The following is a 22,680-nucleotide window of genomic DNA, read 5'->3' on the forward strand; positions in this document are numbered from 1 at the left end:
ACCATCGGGTTCTTGGTCACCTCCCTGACCAAGGCCCTTCTCCCCCGGATTGCTCAGTTTGGCCGGACGGCCATCTCTAGGAAGAGTCTTGGTGGATCCAAACTCCTTCTTGTGCCCCGACACAATCCTGTCTCGTAGCTCTACGGTCAATTCCTTCAACCTCACAGATTGTATTTTTTTTGCTCTGACATGCACTGTCAACTGTGGGACCTTATATAGACAGGTGTGTGTCTTTCCAAATCATGTCCAATCAATTGAATTTACCACAGGTTGGACTCCAATCAAATTGTATAAAAATCTCAGGGATGATCAATGGAAACAGGATGCACCTGAGCTGAATTTCGAGTCTCATAGCAAAGGGTCTGAATACTTATGTAAATAAGGTGCTTCTGTTTTCTATTTTTAATATATTTGCTAAAATGTCTGCACGGTAGTAATAACACAGGAGTATTAAACAGTCATGCCATCTGCAAATCCCACAGGCTAGGACGCGCAAAAGTGCCTAAAATGCTTCGTTATTCATGTTTGGATAAATTACACTAAACTATATTTTGCGGGTGCTTGTTTCAACAATTTTCCCATAAAATTATTTCAACAATGAATGAATGTCACAACTGTTTATTCCCCAGAAAGCATTGCTTTGAGACACCATTCACGACAGTTTATTATTGGATCCCTACAATGGTAATGACATGCGTGTGTTCAAGGATTTTCTAATTTATTATCGCATATCATGATGCGTAAAATTGCAAAAGAGCGCTCGTTTTGCATGGACCATTGCCCCGGGTGAGTAAAGAGTTCACTTTAGGACCAATGGAAAGGTCTAAAATGTACACACTCCTCACACCCGGGTCACAGGGCTATGCAAAACGAACTTGCTCATTGACAAGTGAGCGAGTCCCCCTGCAAGCTCCTTCTCGTCTCTGATTGGCTGGCCTGCGGTATCGTCAAGGCATTAGTCGACTTTCCCGGTTTCTCCAGCTCAAACAAGTCAAGACGTTTGGAGTGAGGATCTCCGCTGCGCAGTCTCGCCGCAATATGACTGTGGATGATTGTGTGTTATACCAAGAACTCCGTCAAGCCTTGTGAAAACCGTGAATACACGTTCCTTCTACTCGTGATTTGCAAGTGAATATGCTGAATATAAGGGCAGAGGAAACCTGCGGCTGAATATCAGTAGAAGCTTACATTGGAGAAAGTGCTCGTTTTATTCTAGTGGGAAAGATATATTAAGGATTCTGCAGTTACTTATTCTGAGGTGAGATATTTTCCTTTTTATTGTCTACTTTGGTGTAAATATTGGGATTTTATCCATTTGCTTTAGAGTTTAGTTTGAGAATAATTTCGACCGGTATTGAATGACTATCACAATATGCCTGGGTGTTCTGTGCGCTCTGAGAGGACGGCGATGTGTACAGTCTACTGTGTCGGTTGCTGCTTCTGGGGGGGGGGGGGGGGTGTATTTTGCGTTCGTTTTTTACTGCGTCTGACTTGTGAGTTTTGTTGAGATTCAAGCGCCGATAGGGGTTTATTTGGATTCATTCTCTGTGCTTTGATGAATATACGGAATAGATTGTTAGCCTAATAAATGAACATAAAAAAATAGTTGTCAAGCCCAGTGGTTTTCAGTGTACCACCAACTGATTTCTTTCCCTCTGCCCAGAGTACCCATGAAGTACCCCCTCTTGTGCTTTTTTCTAGTAAACCTCGGGTCTCTTGAGTCTTCTCAATTACCCCTGTGGATAGACTAAGTACCCCCAGTGGTCCTAGTATCCCTTGTTGGGAGCCACTGGTCAACCCATGGGACCTAGGTAGGTTGTATGCTGTGCTAATATGATTTGACTAAAACACACAACAGTCACTTCTTCTGTCTACTGCAATGACTGGCTATGCGGAAACAGGTTGATGGTTTTGTTGCTGTATTTAAGAGTGTTTTCCTCACTAAAGCGCAGAATTTACTTTATAGCGGGACCTGTTTTCTAACATTGTTTACATTACTACCTAGGTGGTTTGTTTTTATTTACCTCCTCATCAGGGTCCCTTCCATGGCCTTTTCTTAACTACAAGGTTTACTAAAATAAAAAAATCTATATAGATAGCCTCGAGATAGGTTTCCCTTTAGCACCCATCCCAGACTTCAGCCGGTGAATCAACGATATCTAGTTCTTAATCTCCGATTCTATTTCTTAATGCTATAGGTGAGTGACATTCTTCATGCTTTAGATTGTTTAACTAAGGGAGGAGGAGGAAGGATGTGGGGGGGCTGTTTATTTAGGCTCCTCCAAGAATCCCCTTCTCGTCCCTATTCTCTCCCCCTCAACTCGCTTCGCTCTCTCAATTTCAATGTTAATGTATGGGCTTTATTGGCATGGGAAACATATATGTTTATATTGCCAAAGCAAGTGAAATAGATTGATAAACATTAAACAGTAAACGTTACGCTTACAAAAGTTCTCAGAATAATAAAGACATTTAAAAATGTCATTATGTCTATATACAGTGTTGTATATCTTCTCCTCTCTTTCATTTCCAAAGACTTTACAGGTTAGCCTAGTGGTTAGAGCGTTGGATTCGTAACCGCAAGTTTGTAAGTTCAAACCCCCGAGCTGACAAGATACAAATCTGTCGTTCTGCCCCTTAACAGGCAGTTAACCCACTGTTCCTAGGCCGTCATTGAAAATAAGTGTTTATTCTAAACTGACTTGCCGAGTAAAATAAAAATACATTGGTGTTTGTTCTTCACTTTCTTGGAGAATCCCGACTGTTGACCAATCAATTTGAAATGTCTTTATTATTTTGGGAACTTTTGTAAGCGTGACGTTTACTGTTAAATGTTTATTATCTACTTCACTTGCTTTGGCAATATAAACATATATGTTTCCCATGCCCATAAAGCCCATAAATTAAAATTCATCGGTTGCCCATTTCACAAATCTTGCTGTTGTGATGGCACGCTGGTATTTCGGCTGATGTGGGAGTTAATCAACATTGGATTTGTTTTCGTGTTCTTTGTGTCTCTGTGTAATAGTCGGAGGTGAATGTGTCTCTCAAGGCGTTTGCATATATTATGACGACATTTTGTGACTTTTTTCTTCATGTTGGACTTCGGTGTTTTTCACTGTTCGGGGACACAGCATTTTTCTTTATGGAGGCAAACTCCGTCCCTTTTTATCGGTGATTGGTCAACAGTAGGGATTCTACAAGAAAGTCTTTGTCGTTCACCGAGAGACTGGTTTTAATCCACCTTTTTTATATTGAAAATACACTGCACCAAACATCTTAGTTAGAGTTAGAGGTAACTAAGATCTCTTTTGGAAAAAACGTCAAACATGAATGACAGATTTCTTGAGTAATCTTAGATTAATTTAGACTACGTTGAGGAAGTGTATACTGGCTATGGCGTCTTATAATAGACAAAATATTCTTTCCACTTTTTTCTCGTTTTTTTAAAAGGGGATGTGCGGTTTGGCTAGTTGATTTGGGATGCATTAATATGGTCATACATTCGGCAGGAGGTTAGGAAGTGCAGCTCAGTTTCCACCTTTTGCAGATGGTGTGCACATAGCCTGTCTTCTCTTGAGAGCCATGTCTGCCTTCAGCTGCCTCTCAATAGCAAGGCTATGCTCACTGACTTTGTACATAGTCAACGCTTTCATTAATTTTGGGTCAGTCACAGTGGTCAGATATTCTGCCGCTGTGTACTCTCTGTGTCGGGCCAAACCTCTCTCTCCCTGCATGACTCCACCCAGGCCTGAGGCGTGGGAATAGGATTTCCTGTGTACTGTTTTACAGCCCAGGATAACTGCTGGTCTCACCGTCAGTGACTGAAGTCTGAACAATAAAACACGACAGTGAATACTGTAGTATTTACAATTTACTATAGTATAAATACTATAGTATAGATACTTGAGTAAAAAAAAAAGTAGTGTATACTGCAGTAATTACTGTAGCTTTTGTTCTATCATCTTTTACATAGAAGTGAGGTCTTTGTCCTTCAGGAAACCTACTGGAGAAATACAAAACGAGCACATTTTCCATAACCTATAGGTAGTGAGGTAGTTAGTGAGGTAGATAGGTAGGTAGGTAGGTAGGTAGTCAGGTAGGTAGGTAGGAAGGTAGTGAGGTAGGTAGGTAGTGAGGTAGGTAGGTAGGTAGGTAGGTAGTGAGGTAGGTAGGTAGTGAGGTAGGTAGGTAGGTAGGTAGGTAGGTAGGTAGGTAGTGAGGTAGGTAGGTAGTGAGGTAGGTAGGTAGGTAGGTAGTGAGGTAGGTAGGTAGTGAGGTAGGTAAGTAGGTAGTGAGGTAGGTAGGTAGTGAGGTAGATAGGTAGGTAGTGAGGTAGGTAGGTAGGTAGGTAGGTAGGTAGGTAGGTAAGTAGGTAGGTAGATATATAGATAGATAGTGAGGTAGGTAGATAGGTATATAGATAGATAGTGAGGTAGGTAGGAAGATATATAGATAGATAGTGAGGTAGGTAGGAAGATATATAGATAGATAGTGAGGTAGGTAGATAGATATATATAGATAGATAGTGAGGTAGGTAGATAGGTATATAGATAGATAGTGAGGTAGGTAGATAGATAGATAGATAGTGAGGTAGATAGATATATATATATATATATATATAGATAGATAGTGAGGTAGGTAGGAAGATATATAGATAGATAGTGAGGTAGGTAGGAAGATATATAGATAGATAGTGAGGTAGGTAGATAGATATATATAGATAGATAGTGAGGTAGGTAGATAGGTATATAGATAGATAGTGAGGTAGGTAGATAGATAGATAGATAGTGAGGTAGATATATATATATATATATATATATATATATATATATATATATATATATATATATATATATAGATAGATAGATAGATAGATAGATAGATAGATAGTGAGGTAGGTAGATAGATATATAGATAGATAGTGAGGTAGGTAGATAGATATATAGATAGATAGTGAGGTAGGTAGATAGGTATATAGATAGATAGTGAGGTAGGTAGATAGGTATATAGATAGATAGTGAGGTAGGTAGGTAGATAGATATATATATAGATAGATAGATAGTGAGGTAGGTAGATAGATAGATATATATATATAGATAGATAGTGAGGTAGATATATATAGATAGATAGTGAGGTAGGTAGATATAGATATATATATATAGATAGATAGTGAGGTAGGTAGGTAGGTAGATATATATAGATAGATAGTGAGGTAGGTAGGTAGGTAGGTAGATATATAGATAGAAAGTGAGGTAGGTAGATATGTAGATATATAGATAGATAGTGAGGTAGGTAGGTAGGTAGGTAGGTAGGTAGGTAGGTAGGTAGGTAGGTAGGTAGGTAGGTAGGTAGGTAGGTAGGTAGGTAGGTAGGTAGGTAGGTAGGTAGATAGATAGATAGATAGATAGATAGATAGTGAGGTAGGTAGGTAGGTAGGTAGATATATAGATAGATAGTGAGGTAGGTAGGTAGGTAGATATATAGATAGATAGTGAGGTTGATAGATAGAAAGGTGTATAGGAGATGATAATGTGCAGGGTAGTATTCACAATGGTTAAAATGTTTTTCGCAGACTGTAGTGTTATCGGGGACATTTCTGTAGTAGTGAATACTAGTACTACTAAATACTAGTGTATTTACTATAGTATACTACAACATTCTATATTTAGTACTACACATGATTGAGGGATTCTACAGTATTTAGTATATTCTTCCACAGAATACTACAATTGACGACAGAATTGTATAGTAAACTGTATACCTTTTTTTTTGTCATGTGGGATTGTAGTTCGTCACTAATCACTACCTGAAACATGTCACTACCCTTTTACCTCCATATCTATGACAAGGATTCAATCGGTTGTTTCCGTGTGGCGAGAAAGTACCCGAGTTCTTTAAAACTTGGGGCGGCAGGGTAGCCTAGTGGTTAGAGCGTTCAAACCCCCGAGCTGACAAGGTACAAATCTGTCGTTCTGCCCCTGAACAGGCAGTGTAACCCACTGTTCCCAGGCCGTCATTGAAAATAAGAAAGTGTTCTTAACTGACTTGCCTGGTTAAATAAAATTAAAATTAAAAAATTAAAACTTGCCACTGACATCACAACTCATGTGGTCAGGTGGTGTTTGATAATGACCGGGTGGAGTGTAGTGCCAAGGAATGATTGGGAACAGATTGGTATTGGTGTAAACATAGGATAGGAAACACGTGCTTATGTTTTACGTCGTGGATATTACCGTACTGCTATTTGTAAACCAGACAGTCGTTTGTATTTGTGCATAGGAATTAGTTTGGATTTGCCTGGTTAAATAAAGATGTCAACATGTAGTAAATGTGTTAACTCGTGAATATACCTTCTGTTTTTGTATTATTTATTACTTTAGTCAATGAATGATCGTTGTGTTTTTTTTTGTTTTTTTTTAAACACACAGCCGGCGTAGTAACAATCTCAACCAGCCGTCCGTATATATCTGTTGTCAATCTGTTCCTTTTGTTCATGTTTGCTTTGCTCTACCACACACACACATACCAAGTGGCAAGGCTTAAACAATCCAAACAGCAGCGTGCTAAAGTTAGCCTTTGTTTCAGCTGAGGCGTTGACACGTTGGCTCGTATAGCCTCATGATCTTCATCTTACCGCCAGAGAGACACATGGTGCAACAGATGCTACTCTCTCCATTCTGATGTAAATCACTATGGTGTGTTCTCACTCAAGGATATGGGATGTGTGTGTGTGTACGGATGAGGGAGTTGAGTGTGTGTACGGATGAGAGAGTTGTGTGTGTGTGCGTGTGTGTGTGCGTGTGTGTGTGTGCGTGCGTGTGTGTACAGATGAGGGAGTTGTGTGTGTGCGTGCGTGTGTGTGTGTGTGTGCGTGCGTGTGTGTGTGTGTGCGTGTGTGTGTACGGATGAGGGAGGTGTGTGTGTGTGTGTGTGTACGGATGAGGGAGTTGTGTGTGTGTGTGCGGATGAGGGAGTTGTGTGTGTGTGCGTGCGTGTGTGTGTGTGTACGGATGAGGGAGTTGTGTGTGTGTGTGTGCACGTGTGTGTGTGTGTACGGATGAGGGAGTTGTGTGTGTGTGTGCGGATGAGGGAGTTGTGTGTGTGTGCGTGCGTGTGTGTGTGTGTACGGATGAGGGAGTTGTGCGTGTGTGTGTGTGTGTGTTCGTGCCGGGGGTGGAGAATGATAAATCCCATCTATGGCTTGTGTCTACGACACACCCATCACACACCCCTCTCCTTCCCTGGCACCCGTGCAGTGGAACAACATAAATACACTTCCTGAATAGAGGCAACGGTGTCTTTTTGTAGGCTCTAACTCTGACATGGTTTGTTGGCCAAAGCCTATGGGGATAAAGTCTGAAAACAAGGTCTGTGGTAAACGAGGAGATCTGATACGTTTTGTTCTACCACATCATCTTCACCAGTCACTTTTTGGGAATTTTGAAGAATTTATTTTATAATATATATATATATTTTAAGTACATAAAGACTTTCATAAATTCATAAAGATCATGTTAACTGACTGATATTATCTCATGGAACTAAATGTAAAGGTGATGAATGGCAGCCTAGTGGTTAGAGGCAGGTAGCCTAGTGGTTAGAGGCAGGTAGCCTAGTGGTTAGAGGCGGGTAGCCTAGTGGTTAGAGGCGGGTAGCCTAGTGGTTAGAGGCAGGTAGCCTAGTGGTTAGAGGCGGGTAGCCTAGTGGTTAGAGGCGGGTAGCCTAGTGGTTAGAGGCGGGTAGCCTAGTGGTTAGAGGCGGGTAGCCTAGTGGTTAGAGTCAGGTAGCCTAGTGGTTAGAGGCAGGTAGCCTAGTGGTTAGAGGCAGGTAGCCTAGTGGTTAGAGGCGGGTAGCCTAGTGGTTAGAGGCAGGTAGCCTAGTGGTTAGAGGCGGGTAGCCTAGTGGTTAGAGTCAGGTAGCCTAGTGGTTAGAGGCAGGTAGCCTAGTGGTTAGAGGCAGGTAGCCTAGTGGTTAGAGGCGGGTAGCCTAGTGGTTAGAGGCAGGTAGCCTAGTGGTTAGAGGCAGGCAGCCTAGTGGTTAGAGGCGGGTAGCCTAGTGGTTAGAGGCGGGTAGCCTAGTGGTTAGAGGCGGGTAGCCTAGTGGTTAGAGGCAGGTAGCCTAGTGGTTAGAGGCAGGCAGCCTAGTGGTTAGAGGCAGGCATCCTAGTGGTTAGAGGCAGGTATCCTAGTGGTTAGAGGTAGGTAGCCTAGTGGTTAGAGGCAGACAGCCTAGTGGTTAGAGGCAGGTAGCCTTGTAGTTAGAGGAAGGTAGCCTAGTGGTTAGAGTGTAGAGGTGGCAGGCAGCCTAGTGGTTAGAGGCAGGTAGCCTAGTGGTTAGAGGCAGGTAGCCTAGGGGTTAGAGGCAGGCAGCCTATTGGTTAGAGGCAGGCAGCCTATTGGTTAGAGGCAGGTAGCCTAGTGGTTAGAGGCAGGTAGCCTAGTTGTTAGAGGCAGGCAGCCTAGTGGTTAGAGGCGGGTAGGCTAGTGGTTAGAGGCGGGTAGCCTAGTGGTTAGAGGCAGGCAGCCTAGTGGTTAGAGGCAGGCAGCCTAGTGGTTAGAGGCAGGCAGCCTAGTGGTTAGAGGCAGGTAGCCTAGTGGTTAGAGGCAGGCAGCCTAGTGGTTAGAGGCAGGTAGCCTAGTGGTTAGAGGCAGGTAGCCTAGTCGTTAGAGGCAGGTAGCCTAGTGGTTAGAGGCAGGCAGCCTAGTGGTTAGAGGCAGGGTAGCCTAGTGGTTAGAGGCAGGGTAGCCTAGTGGTTAGAGGCAGGTAGCCTAGTGGTTAGAGTGTAGAGGTGGCAGGCAGCCTAGTGGTTAGAGTCAGGTAGCCTAGTGGTTAGAGGGAGGTAGCCTAGTGGTTAGAGTGTTGGGCCAGTAACCAAAAGGTTGCTGGGTCAAATCCCCGAGCTGACAAGGTGAAAAGTCTAATCGTTCTGCCCCCTGAACAGTTAAACCACTTTTCCGAGGTCTTCATTGTAAATAAGAATTTGTTCTTAACTTACTTGCCGAGTTAAATAAAGGTACAAATAAATACGAATTATTAACTCATAGAACAGAACCTATAAGATCTCCTAAACCTGTGTTAACCTCAGACATTATTGTCAGTGTTTTATTCCAGAGCCCTATTGCTTTTCCCTGTAGGAATGTAGAAACTCTCTCTCTCCCTGTCTCTCTGTCTGGCTGAACGAACCAGAGGTAACTGGGTTTTAGGACTACAACCTGGCGGGCTCTATAGGGCAGACGGCCATGGGTCGGCCTATTGTCAGGTGGGGACCTGGGGGTCTGGTTGTGCCCCGTGCCGGGCCAATCAAAGACCCCATTGTGTGGAGTCCGGTGGCCTCAGTGCGAAGGCTTTTGAGGAGACTCCAGGAGTCTGCCTGGCTGGTATTTGCGATGGAGCCCCCAGTATGAGAGACGGTGGCACATGAGTGTGTGTTGGCGTTCCACTACCGCAGTCTGCCTGGTGGTTCAGTTAGGGCTCTCTGTCTCTCTCTCTCTCTCTCTCTCACTCAATTCAATTCAATTCAAGGGGCTTTATTGGCATGGGTAACATGTGTTAACATTGCCAAAGCAAGTAAGGTAGATAATATATAAAGTTAAATAAACAATAAAAATTAACAGTAGACATCACACATACAGAAGTTTCAAAACAATAAAGACATTACAAATGTCATATTATATATATATATACAGTGTTTTTACAATGTACAAATGGTTAAGGACACAAGATAAAATAAATAAGCATAGATATGGGTTGTATTTACAATGGTGCATGTCTCTCTCTCTCTCTCTCTCTCTCTCTCTGTCTCTGTCTCTGTCTCTCTATCTCTCTGTCTCTGTCTCTCTCTCTGTCTCTGTCTCTGTCTCTGTCTCTGTCTCTGTCTCTGTCTCTCTCTCTCTCTCTCTCTCTCTCTCTCTCTCTCTCGGTCTCTCTCTGTCTCTGTCTCTCTCTCTGTCTCTCTCTCTGTCTCTCTCTCTGTCTGTCTCTCTGTCTGTCTCTCTCCCTGTCTGTCTCTCTGTGCGTGTTTCAATCAGGCAGTCAAGAGGTTCAGTTGGAACTCTGCTCAATATACAGCGTGTGAGAGAATGTTGTCATGCGCACACACACACACACACACACACACACACACACACACACACACACACACACACACACACACACACACACACACACACACACACACACACACACACACACACACACACACACACACACACACACCTCCTGGCTGAGGCCCTAACCATCCGTTTTGTAAACAAACTTCAGGTTAGTCTGTTTGGGTTGGAGAATATAGCTCTGTTATTTTATTCCATTGTTTTTGTGTCCACTTCTGAGTCTCTCTGAAATATCAGAGAAAATATATGAAATATATAACAGCAAGTCTTCTTCGGTCAGTCTATTGTACTGAGACGTCTATTTTTACTCTCCTAACTTCTGTCTCTCTCTCTCTCTCTCTCTCTCCCTCTCTCTCTGTCTCTCTCTCTTCCTCTCTACCTCTCTCTCTCTCTCTCTCTCTGTCTCTCTCTCTCTTCCTCTACCTCTCTCTCTCTCTCTCTCTCTCTCTCTCTCTCTCTTCCTCTCTACCCCTCTCTCTCTCTCTCTCTCTTTCTCTGTCTCTCTCTCTCTCTCCCTCTCTCTCTGTCTCTCTCGCTCTGTCTCTCTCTCTCTTCCTCTCTACCTCTCTCTCTCTCTCTCTCTCTCTCTTCCTCTCTACCCCTCTCTCTCTCTCTCTCTCTTTCTCTCTGTCTCTCGCTCTCTCTCTCTCCCTCTCTCTCTGTCTCTCTCTCTCTGTCTCTCTCTCTCTCCCTCTCTCTCTCTCTCTCTCTCTCTCTCTCTCCCTCTCTCTCTCTCTGTCTCTCTCTCTCTGTCTCTCTCTCTCTCCCTCTCTCTCTCTCTCTCTTCCTCTCTACCTCTCTACCTCTCTCTTTCTCTCTCTGGATGAAACTAAACAAACCTTTCCTCTCTGCAGGAGAATATGCCTCAGACGTCACCGCTGACAGACATGCTGGTCTCCAGTGGTTACAACCAGAACCAGAACCAGACCAAGGAAGAGGGACTGTATTACCATGACAACACTCTGGTGTCTGGCTCGCTTGAGGCCCTCATCCACCACCTTGTCCCCAGCATGGACTACTACCCTGACGTGAGTGTCTGTCTCTCTCTCCGTTTCCATCTCTCTCTCTCTCTCTCTCTCTCTCTCCATTTCCATCTCTCTCTCTCTCTCTCTCTCTCACCGTTTCCATCTCTCTCTCTCGCCGTTTCCATCTCTCTCTCTCTCTCTCCGTTTCCATCTGTCTCTCTCTCTCTCTCCGTTTCCATCTGTCTCTCTCTCTCTCTCTCCGTTTCCATCTGTCTCTCTCTCTCTCTCCGTTTCCATCTCTCTCTCTCTCCATTTCCATCTGTCTCTCTCTCTCTCGCCGTTTCCATCTCTCTCTCTCTCTCGCTGTTTCCATCTCTCTCTCTCTCTCCGTTTCCATCTGTCTCTCTCTCTCTCGCCGTTTCCATCTGTCTCTCTCTCTCTCGCCATTTCCATCTGTCTCTCTCTCTCTCTCTCTCTCCGTTTCCATCTCTCTCTCTCTCTCTCTCTCCGTTTCCATCTCTCTCTCTCTCTCTCTCTCTCTCTCTCTGTTTACCTCTCTTTCTGTTTATGTCTTTCTTTCGTATTTAACTTGGAGAAAAACAACAACAAAAAACAGCATATTCCTCTGTTATTTACTTCATCTATTTTTCCCATCTTTCTCTCCACAGAGGACATACATCTTCACCTTCCTGCTCTCCTCTCGTCTGTTTATCCACCCCTACGAGCTCATGTCCAAAGTCTGTCACCTGTGTATGGAACAGCAGAGACTGAGTGACCCTCAGGCAGACAAGGTAACTCTATACCTCTGTTATATTCAATAAGGTTATACTGTAGAATATTATACTAGAATGGTACACACTAATATTTATACGTAATACTAGAATAGTACACACTAATATTTATCCGTTATACTAGAATGGTACACAGTAATATTTATCCGTTATACTACAATGGTACACAGTAATATTTATCCGTTATACTATATACTTCTTGAAGGTAGACCTGCAACAATATATATATATTTTTTCAGATGAGGATCAGAAAGTTGGCTCCCAAGATCCTCCAGCTGCTTCAGGAGTGGACGGAGACTTTCTCCTACGACTTCAGAGACGAGAGGATGATGAGGAGCTTGAAGGAGCTGACCCAACGCCTGTCCTCAGGGGACGAGGTCAGTCACAGTCAAATTCATTCAAGCTTTGTCACTGAAGGGAAATTCATTGTGCAGCCAGGAGTATTTAAGACACAGGAGAACATAAGACACAGGAGTATTTAAGACACAGGAGTACATAAGATTCATAAATAACAAAGACACACTCACAAGTTAGTCTGTCTTATGATGCCAGCAGACCTGTCTTGGCTGTAAAGTTACCCCGTCATCCAATGCCAGCAGACCTGTCTTGGCTGTAAAGTTACCCCGTCATCCAATGCCACCTGTCTTGGCTGTAAAGTTACCCCGTCATCCAATGCCACCTGTCTTGGCTGTAAAGTTACCCCGTCATCCAATGCCACCTGTCTTGGCTGTAAAGTTACCCCGTCATCCAATGCCACCTGTCTTGGCTGTAAAGTTACCCCGTCATCCGATGCCACCTGTCTTGGCTGTAAAGTTGCCCCGTCATCCAATGCCACTTGTCTTGGCTGTAAAGTTACCCTGTCATCCAATGCCACCTGTCTTGGCTGTAAAGTTGCCCCGTCATCCGATGCCACCTGTCTTGGCTGTAAAGTTGCCCCGTCATCCGATGCCACCTGTCTTGGCTGTAAAGTTACCCCGTCATCCAATGCCACCTGTCTTGGCTGTAAAGTTACCCCGTCATCCAATGCCACCTGTCTTGGCTGTAAAGTTACCTCGTCATCCAATGCCACCTGTCTTGTCTGTAAAGTTACCCCGTCATCCAATGCCACCTGTCTTGTCTGTAAAGTTACCCCGTCATCCAATGCCACCTGTCTTGGCTGCAAAGTTACCCCGCCATCCAATGCCACCTGTCTTGGCTGTAAAGTTACCCTGTCATCCAATGCCACCTGTCTTGGCTGTAAAGTTACCCCGTCATCCAATGCCACCTGTCTTGGCTGTAAAGTTACCCCGTCATCCGATGCCACCTGTCTTGGCTGTAAAGTTGCCCCGCCATCCAATGCCACTTGTCTTGGCTGTAAAGTTACCCTGTCATCCAATGCCACCTGTCTTGTCTTGGCTGTAAAGTTACCCCGTCATCCGATGCCACCTGTCTTGGCTGTAAAGTTGCCCCGTCATCCGATGCCACCTGTCTTGGCTGTAAAGTTACCCCGCCATCCAATGCCACCTGTCTTGGCTGTAAAGTTACCCCGTCATCCAATGCCACCTGTCTTGGCTGTAAAGTTGACCCGTCATCCAATGCCACCTGTCTTGGCTGTAAAGTTACCCCGTCATCCGATGCCACCTGTCTTGGCTGTAAAGTTGCCCCGTCATGCAATGCCACCTGTCTTGGCTGTAAAGTTACCCCGTCATCCAATGCCACCTGTCTTGGCTGTAAAGTTGCTCCGTCATCCAATGCCACCTGTCTTGGCTGTAAAGTTACCCCGTCATCCGATGCCAGCAGACCTGTCTTGGCTGTAAAGTTGCCCCGTCATCCGATGCCACCTGTCTTGACTGTAAAGTTGCCCCGTCATCCAATGCCACCTGTCTTGGCTGTAAAGTTACCCCGTCATCCAATGCCACCTGTCTTGGCTGTAAAGTTAAACCGTCATCCAATGCCAGCAGACCTGTCTTGGAGGTGAAGTTGATAAGAAGAGAATGCATGGATGAGGGCGAAAAGAGAATAATGACATAATCATTTAGGAAAACAGTTATCTTCTTGTTTCCCTTGGATCAGCGGTTACTGGATATATTTCAGAGGGCCTGTGGAGCAAGGCATTTGCTGGGCTAGAGGTTTCAGGGGGTTGGTTACTGGATATATTTCAGAGGGCCTGTGGAGCAAGGCATTTGCTGGGCTAGAGGTTTCAGGGGGTTGGTTACTGGGTATATTTCAGAGGGCCTGTGGAGCAAAGCATTTGCTGGGCTAGAGGTTTCAGTGGGTTGGTTACAGGGTATATTTCAGAGGGCCTGTGGAGCAAGGCATTTGCTGGGCTAGAGGTTTCAGGGGGTTGGTTACTGGGTACATTTGAGACGTCCTTTTGAGCAAGGCATTTGCTGGGCTAGAGGTTTCAGGGGGTTGGTTACTGGATATATTTCAGGGGGCCTGTGGAGCAAGGCATTTGCTGGGCTAGAGGTTTCAGGGGGTTGGTTACTGGGTACATTTGAGAGGGCCTGTGGAGCAAGGCATTTGCTGGGCTAGAGGTTTCAGGGGGTTGGTTACTGGATATATTTCAGGGGGCCTGTGGAGCAAGGCATTTGCTGGGCTAGAGGTTTCAGGGGGTTGGTTACTGGATATATTTCAGGGGGCCTGTGGAGCAAGGCATTTGCTGGGCTAGAGGTTTCAGGGGGTTGGTTACTGGGTATATTTGAGAGGGCCTGTGGAGCAAGGCATTTGCTGGGCTAGAGGTTTCAGGGGGTTGGTTACTGGATATATTTCAGGGGGCCTGTGGAGCAAGACATTTGCTGGGCTAGAGGTTTCAGGGGGTTGGTTACTGGGTACATTTGAGAGGGCCTGTGGAGCAAGGCATTTGCTGGGCTAGAGGTTTCAGGGGGTTGGTTACTGGGTACATTTGAGAGGGCCTGTGGAGCAAGGCATTTGCTGGGCTAGAGGTTTCAGGGGGTTGGTTACTGGGTATAATTCAGAGGGCCTGTGGATCAAGGCATTTGCTGGGCTAGAGGTTTCAGGGGGTTGGTTACTGGCTATATTTCAGAGGGCCTGTGGAGCAAGGCATTTGCTGGGCTAGAGGTTTCAGTGGGTTGGTTACTGGGTATATTTCAGAGGGCCTGTGGAGCAAGGCATTTGCTGGGCTAGAGGTTTCAGTGGGTTGGTTACTGGGTACATTTGAGAGGGCCTGTGGAGCAAGGCATTTGCTGGGCTAGAGGTTTCAGGGGGTTGGTTACTGGATATATTTCAGGGGGCCTGTGGATCAAGGCATTTGCTGGGCTAGAGGTTTCAGGGGGTTTGTTACTGGCTATATTTCAGAGGGCCTGTGGAGCAAGGCATTTGCTGGGCTAGAGGTTTCAGGGGGTTGGTTACTGGGTATATTTGAGACGTCCTTTTGAGCAAGGCATTTACATTTACATTACATTTAAGTCATTTAGCAGACGCTCTTATCCAGAGCGACTTACAAATTGGTGAATTCACCTTCTGACATCCAGTGGAACAGCCACTTTACAATAGTGCATCTAAATCATTAAGGGGGGGTGAGAAGGATTACTTATCCTATCCTAGGTATTCCTTGAAGAGGTGGGGTTTCAGGTGTCTCCGGAAGGTGGTGATTGACTCCGCTGTCCTGGCGTCGTGAGGGAGTTTGTTCCACCATTGGGGGGCCAGAGCAGCGAACAGTTTTGACTGGGCTGAGCGGGAACTGTACTTCCTCAATGGTAGGGAGGCGAGCAGGCCAGAGGTGGATGAACGCAGTGCCCTTGCTTGGGTGTAGGGCCTGATCAGAGCCTGGAGGTACTGCGGTGCCGTTCCCCTCACAGCTCCGTAGGCAAGCACCATGGTCTTGTAGCGGATGCGAGCTTCAACTGGAAGCTACTGGAGGGAGCGGAGGAGCGGGGTGACGTGAGAGAACTTGGGAAGGTTGAACACCAGACGGGCTGCGGCGTTCTGGATGAGTTGTAGGGGTTTAATGGCACAGGCAGGGAGCCCAGCCAACAGCGAGTTGCAGTAATCCAGACGGGAGATGACAAGTGCCTGGATTAGGACCTGCGCCGCTTCCTGTGTGAGGCAGGGTTGTACTCTGCGGATGTTGTAGAGCATGAACCTACAGGAACGGGCCACCGCCATGATGTTGGTTGAGAACGACAGGGTGTTGTCCAGGATCACGCCAAGGTTCTTAGCGCTCTGGGAGGAGGACACAATGGGGTTGTCAACCGTGATGGCGAGATCATGGAATGGGCAGTCCTTCCCCGGGAGGAAGAGCAGCTCCGTCTTGCCGAGGTTCAGCTTGAGGTGGTGATCCGTCATCCACACTGATATGTCTGCCAGACATGCAGAGATGCGATTCGCCACCTGGTCATCAGAAGGGGGAAAGGAGAAGATTAATTGTGTGTCGTCTGCATAGCAATGATAGGAGAGACCATGTGAGGTTATGACAGAGCCAAGTGACTTGGTGTATAGCGAGAATAGGAGAGGGCCTAGAACAGAGCCCTGGGGACACCAGTGGTGAGAGCGCGTGGCGAGGAGACAGATTCTCGCCACGCCACCTGGTAGGAGCGACCTGTCAGGTAGGACGCAATCCAAGCGTGGGCCGCGCCGGAGATGCCCAACTCGGAGAGGGTGGAGAGGAGGATCTGATGGTTCACAGTATCGAAGGCAGCCGATAGGTCTAGAAGGATGAGAGCAGAGGAGAGAGAGTTAGCTTTAGCAGTGCGGAGCGCCTCCGTGATACAGAGAAGAGCAGTCTCAGTTGAATGACTAGTCTTGAAACCTGACTGATTTGGATCAAGAAGGTCATTCTGAGAGAGATAGCGGGAGAGCTGGCCAAGGACGGCACGTTCAAGAGTTTTGGAGAGAAAAGAAAGAAGGGATACTGGTCTGTAGTTGTTGACATCGGAGGGATCGAGTGTAGGTTTTTTCAGAAGGGGTGCAACTCTCGCTCTCTTGTAGACGGAAGGGACGTAGCCAGCGGTCAGGGATGAGTTGATGAGCGAGGTGAGGTAAGGGAGAAGGTCTCCGGAAATGGTCTGGAGAAGAGAGGAGGGGATAGGGTCAAGCGGGCAGGTTGTTGGGCGGCCGGCCGTCACAAGAAGCGAGATTTCATCTGGAGAGAGAGGGGAGAAAGAGGTCAGAGCACAGGGTAGGGCAGTGTGAGCAGAACCAGCGGTGTCGTTTGACTTAGCAAACGAGGATCGGATGTCGTCGACCTTCTTTTCAAAATGGTTGACGAAGTCATCTGCAGAGAGGGAGGAGGGGGGGAGGGGGAGGAGGATTCAGGAGGGAGGAGAAGGTGGCAAAGAGCTTCCTAGGGTTAGAGGCAGATGCTTGGAATTTAGAGTGGTAGAAAGTGGCTTTAGCAGCAGAGACAGAGGAGGAAAATGTAGAGAGGAGGGAGTGAAAGGATGCCAGGTCCGCAGGGAGGCGAGTTTTCCTCCATTTCCGCTCGGCTGCCCGGAGCTCTGTTCTGTGAGCTCGCAATGAGTCATCGAGCCACGGAGTGGGAGGGGAGGACCGAGCCGGCCTGGAGGATAGGGGACATAGAGAGTCAAAGGATGCAGAAAGGGAAGAGAGGAGGGTTGAGGAGGCAGAATCAGGAGATAGGTTGGAGAAGGTATGAGCAGAGGGAAGAGATGATAGGATGGAAGAGGAGAGAGTAGCGGGGGAGAGAGAGCGAAGGTTTGGACGGCGCGATACCATCCGAGTAGGGGCAGTGTGGGAAGTGTTGGATGAGAGCGAGAGGGAAAAGGATACAAGGTAGTGGTCGGAGACTTGGAGGGGAGTTGCAATGAGGTTAGTGGAAGAACAGCATCTAGTAAAGATGAGGTCGAGCGTATTGCCTGCCTTGTGAGTAGGGGGAAGGTGAGAGGGTGAGGTCAAAAGAGGAGAGGATTGGAAAGAAGGAGGCAGAGAGGAATGAGTCAAAGGTAGACGTGGGGAGGTTAAAGTCGCCCAGGACTGTGAGAGGTGAGCCGTCCTCAGGAAAGGAGCTTATCAAGGCATCAAGCTCATTGATGAACTCTCCGAGGGAACCTGGAGGGCGATAAATGATAAGGATGTTAAGCTTGAAAGGGCTGGTAACTGTGACAGCATGGAATTCAAAGGAGGCGATAGACAGATGGGTAAGGGGAGAGAGAGAGAATGACCACTTGGGAGAGATGAGGATCCCGGTGCCACCACCCCGCTGACCAGAAGCTCTCGGGTGTGCGAGAACACGTGGGCGGACGAAGAGAGAGCAGTAGGAGTAGCAGTGTTATCTGTGGTGATCCATGTTTCCGTCAGTGCCAAGAAGTCGAGGACTGGAGGGAGGCATAGGCTGAGATGAACTCTGCCTTGTTGGCCGCAGATCGGCAGTTCCAGAGGCTACCGGAGACCTGGAACTCCACGTGGGTCGTGTGCGCTGGGACCACCAGATTAGGGTGGCCGCGGCCACGCGGTGTGGAGCGTTTGTATGGTCTGTGCAGAGAGGAGAGAACAGGGATAGATAGACACATAGTTGACAGGCTACAGAAGAGGCTACGCTAATGCAAAGGAGATTGGAATGACAAGTGGACTACACGTCTCGAATGTACAGAAAGTTAAGCTTACGTAGCAAGAATCTTATTGACTAAAATGATTGAAATGATACAGTACTGCTGGAGTAGGCTAGCTGGTAGTGGCTGCGATGTTGACACTACACTAATCAAGTCGTTCCGTCGAGTGTAATAGTTTCTACAGTGCTGCTATTCGGGGCTAGCTGGCTAGCTAGCAGGTTGATAGCGTTACGTTACCTAAAAGAACGACAATAGCTGGCTAGCTAACCTAGAAAATCGCTCTAGGCTACACAATTGTCTTAGATATAAAGACGGCTATGTAGCTAGCTAGCTACGATCAAACAAATCAAACCGTTGTACTGTAATAGTTTCTACAGTGCTGCTATTCGGGGGCTAGCTGGCTAGCTACGTTAAAAGAACGACAATAGCTGGCCAGCTAACCTAGAAAATCGCTCTAGACTACACAATTGTCTTAGATACAAAGACGGCTATGTAGCTGGCTAGCTACGATCAAACAAATCAAACCGTTGTACTGTAATGAAGTGAAATGAAAATGTGATACTACCTGTGGAGCGACGCGGAATGTTGACCGGGTAGTTGAAGTTCAATTCGGTAGAGGTTGGCTAGCTGTTGGCTAGCTAGCTAGCAGCATCTCCTACGTTAAGGACGACAAATAGCTGGCTAGCTAACCTCGGTAAATTAAGATAATCACTCTAAGTCTACACACTCTAAACTACACAATTATCTTGGATACGAAGACAGCGAAGACAACTATGTAGCTAGCTGACACTACGCTAATCGAGTCGTTCAGTTGAGTGTAATAGTTTCTACAGTGCTGGTGGACAGTGGATGTTAGCTAGCTGCTTAGCTAGCTGCTGGGCAGATACGTTAGGACGACGAAATACGATAATTATGCAATTATCTTTGATACAAAGACGGCTATGTAGCTAGCTAAGAAGAAATTGCTAAGATTAGACAAATCAAACCGTTGTACTATAATGAAATGTAATGAAAAGTTATACTACCTGCGGACCGAAGTGTAGATGCGACCGCTCGCTCCAACCCGGAACCGGGTTGGAGGTTTCAGGTGGTTGGTTACTGGGTATATTTCAGAGGGCCTGTGGAGCAAGGCATTTGCTGGGCTAGAGGTTTCAGGGGGTTGGTTACTGGATATATTTCAGAGGGCCTGTGGAGCAAGGCATTTGCTGGGCTAGAGGTTTCAGGGGTTGGTTACTGGATATATTTCAGAGGGCCTGTGGAGCAAGGCATTTGCTGGGCTAGAGGTTTCAGGGGGTTGGTTACTGGATATATTTCAGAGGGCCTGTGGAGCAAGGCATTTGCTGGGCTAGAGGTTTCAGGGGGTTGGTTACTGGATATATTTCAGAGGGCCTGTGGAGCAAGGCATTTGCTGGGCTAGAGGTTTCAGGGGGTTGGTTACTGGATATATTTGAGAGGGCCTGTGGAGCAAGGCATTTCCTGGGCTAGAGGTTTCAGGGGGTTGGTTACTGGGTATATTTGAGAGGGCCTGTGGAGCAAGGCATTTGCTGGGCTAGAGGTTTCAGGGGGTTGGTTACTGGGTACATTTCAGAGGGCCTGTGGAGCAAGGCATTTGCTGGGCTAGAGGTTTCAGGGGGTTGGTTACTGGGTACATTTGAGACGTCCTTTTGAGCAAGGCATTTGCTGGGCTAGAGGTTTCAGGGGGTTGGTTACTGGGTATATTTCAGAGGGCCTGTGGGGAAAGTTTGCTCGAGCCACAAAGCATTTTTTAAATATTTTTTTTGCCTGGCCAAATCAAAAGAAAATAGCTATTGTTCAGCAGCTTGTCTGTGGCCCTGCTTCTCCTTAGGCTGCAGTTGAATTGTTCCACTACTGCTGACTTGTATGTCACTAGCTTAGTACTGGTTTGCTTTGGTCAGCATCCCAAATGGACCCCATAGGGCTCTGGTCAAAAGTGGTGCACTATATAGGGAATAGGGTGCCTTTGGTTCCTGGTCTATAGTAGTGAACTATGTATAGGGAATAGGGTGCCATTGGTTCCTTGTCTATAGTAGTGAACTATGTTTAGGGAATAGGGTGCCATTTGGAACATTACCTTGGTTTGCTGTTTTCATGGTTTACTTTGAGGGATGACTTCCTATGAAATTCTTGTACTTCTCTTGTTATTCTCTCCTTTAAATGGATGTAAAAATGGAACCCCAAACTGCACCACAGCACATTTAGTTCCTCGGCTACTGCTGTTGCCGTTGATTTCAAAAAAGAAACGTGATGATGAATTATAGCTGTGTAAGAACCAAAGAGAGGGTGATAACTTTAGCTGATACTGCTAACCCAGATCAACGTGCTTCATTAACTTAGCGAAGCCATCTCTTTTGGTCTCTTTTTCATAATGGACCTGTAGCTCTGCGTTAAGATGGATGGTTTTTCACCATTGGGGACGGTACTGGAACACTGGGTACTTCCTATAGCCTTGGCAGGCAAAATCTGTTCCCTTCCAACACCTATTCACAGGTTGACAGTGGTTACATGCCTGGCTCCCAACGTTCTGTCCCCATCCCCAACGTTCTGTCCCCAATGTTCCACTACCGTCCACAATGTTCTAGTTCTGTCCCCAATGTTCTGTCCCCATCCCCAATGTTCCGTCCCCAATGTTCTAGTTCTGTCCCCAATGTTCTAGTACTGTCCCCAATGTTCTGTCCCCATCCCCAATGTTCTGTCCCCAATGTTGTAGTTCTGTCCCCAATGTTGTAGTTCTGTCCCCAATGTTCTTGTTCTGTCCCCATCCCCAATGTTCTGTCCCCAATGTTGTAGTTCTGTCCCCAATGTTCTGTCCCCATCCCCAATGTTCTGTCCCCAATGTTGTAGTTCTGTCCCCAATGTTGTAGTTCTGTCCCCAATGTTGTAGTTCTGTCCCCAATGTTGTAGTTCTGTCCCCAATGTTGTAGTTCTGTCTCCAATGTTCTAGTTCTGTCCCCCATCCCCAATGTTCTGTCCTCAATGTTGTAGTTCTGTCCCCAATGTTCTAGTTCTGTCCCCAATGTTCTAGTTCTGTCCCCAATGTTCTAGCTCCGTCCCCAATGTTCTAGTTCTGTCCCCAATGTTCTAGTTCTGTCCCCAATGTTCTGTCCCCGTCCCCGATGTTCTATCCCCAATGTTCCACTTCCGTCCCCAATGTTCTAGTTCTGTCCCCATTGTTCTGTCCCCATCCCCAATGTTCTGTCCAAATGTTCTAGTTCCGTCCCTAATGTTCCAGTTCTATCCCCAATGTTCTATCCCTGATGTTCTATCCCCGATGTTCTATCCCTGATGTTCTATCCCCGATGTTCTATCCCTGATGTTCTATCCCCAGTGTTATATCCCTGATGTTCTATCCCCGATGTTCTATCCCTGATGTTATATCCCTGATGTTCTATCCCCGATGTTCTATCCCTGATGTTCTATCCCCAGTGTTATATCCCTGATGTTCTATCCCCGATGTTCTATCCCTGATGTTATATCCCTGATGTTCTATCCCCGATGTTCTATCCCTGATGTTCTATCCCCAGTGTTATATCCCCGATGTTCTATCCCTGATGTTCTATCCCTGATGTTCTATCCCTGATGTTCTATCCCCAGTGTTATATCCCCGATGTTCTATCCCTGATGTTCTATCCCTGATGTTCTATCCCCAGTGTTATATCCCTGATGTTCTATCCCCAGTGTTCTATCCCTGATGTTCTATCCCCAGTGTTCTATCCCTGATGTTCTATCCCTGATGTTTTATCCCCAGTGTTCTATCCCTGATGTTCTATCCCTGATGTTCTATCCCTGAAGTTCTATCCCTGATGTTCTATCCCCAGTGTTCTATCCCTGATGTTCTATCCCTGATGTTCTATCCCTAATGTTCTATCCCTAATGTTCTATCCCTGATGTTCTATCCCTGATGTTCTATCCCTGAAGTTCTATCCCTAATGTTCTATCCCTAATGTTCCAGTTCCATCCCTGATGTTCTCATGGCCTTATACAGCTGGTTGAGTGCGGTCTTAGTGCCTGCATGGGTTTTGTGGTGGTAAATAGATGGCTACGACACGCTGACCTCTCACCATTACAAAAACCGTGGAAGTGTATGATATTCCTGCACTTGACTCTGTTCAGTAAAACCTCCTATAGAAGTTTGGTAGCTATGCTGCACTGTACCACGTAAACAGTTTAAATTCCACATAGTTAGAATAAAATCACTGAAGAGGTTCAGGAGACATGTAGCCGCGGGTTTAGCTGACTGCGTTACAAACCATGTGCGCTTCAGAGGGACAGACGTCCACGTGTT

The 22,680-nt window shown here is 46.3% G+C and overlaps 1 protein-coding gene across 1 annotated transcript in view; it reads left to right on the forward strand.

The window, feature by feature from the left end:
• The first annotated feature begins 990 nt into the window (after positions 1–990).
• LOC135509710 (ras-GEF domain-containing family member 1B-A-like) overlaps positions 991–22,680 on the forward strand; it is a 64,552-nt gene continuing 42,862 nt past the window's right edge. Inside the window, exons 1-4 of the mRNA XM_064930633.1 lie at positions 991–1,258; positions 10,967–11,140; positions 11,746–11,868; positions 12,108–12,245. Of these exons, the coding sequence (XP_064786705.1) occupies positions 10,973–11,140; positions 11,746–11,868; positions 12,108–12,245 (429 nt within the window). The 5' untranslated portion in view covers positions 991–1,258; positions 10,967–10,972. The remainder of the gene's footprint in view (positions 1,259–10,966; positions 11,141–11,745; positions 11,869–12,107; positions 12,246–22,680) is intronic.

The sequence above is a fragment of the Oncorhynchus masou genome, chromosome 1 (assembly GCF_036934945.1).
Source record: "Oncorhynchus masou masou isolate Uvic2021 chromosome 1, UVic_Omas_1.1, whole genome shotgun sequence".
Taxonomy (NCBI): Eukaryota; Metazoa; Chordata; class Actinopteri; order Salmoniformes; family Salmonidae; genus Oncorhynchus; species Oncorhynchus masou.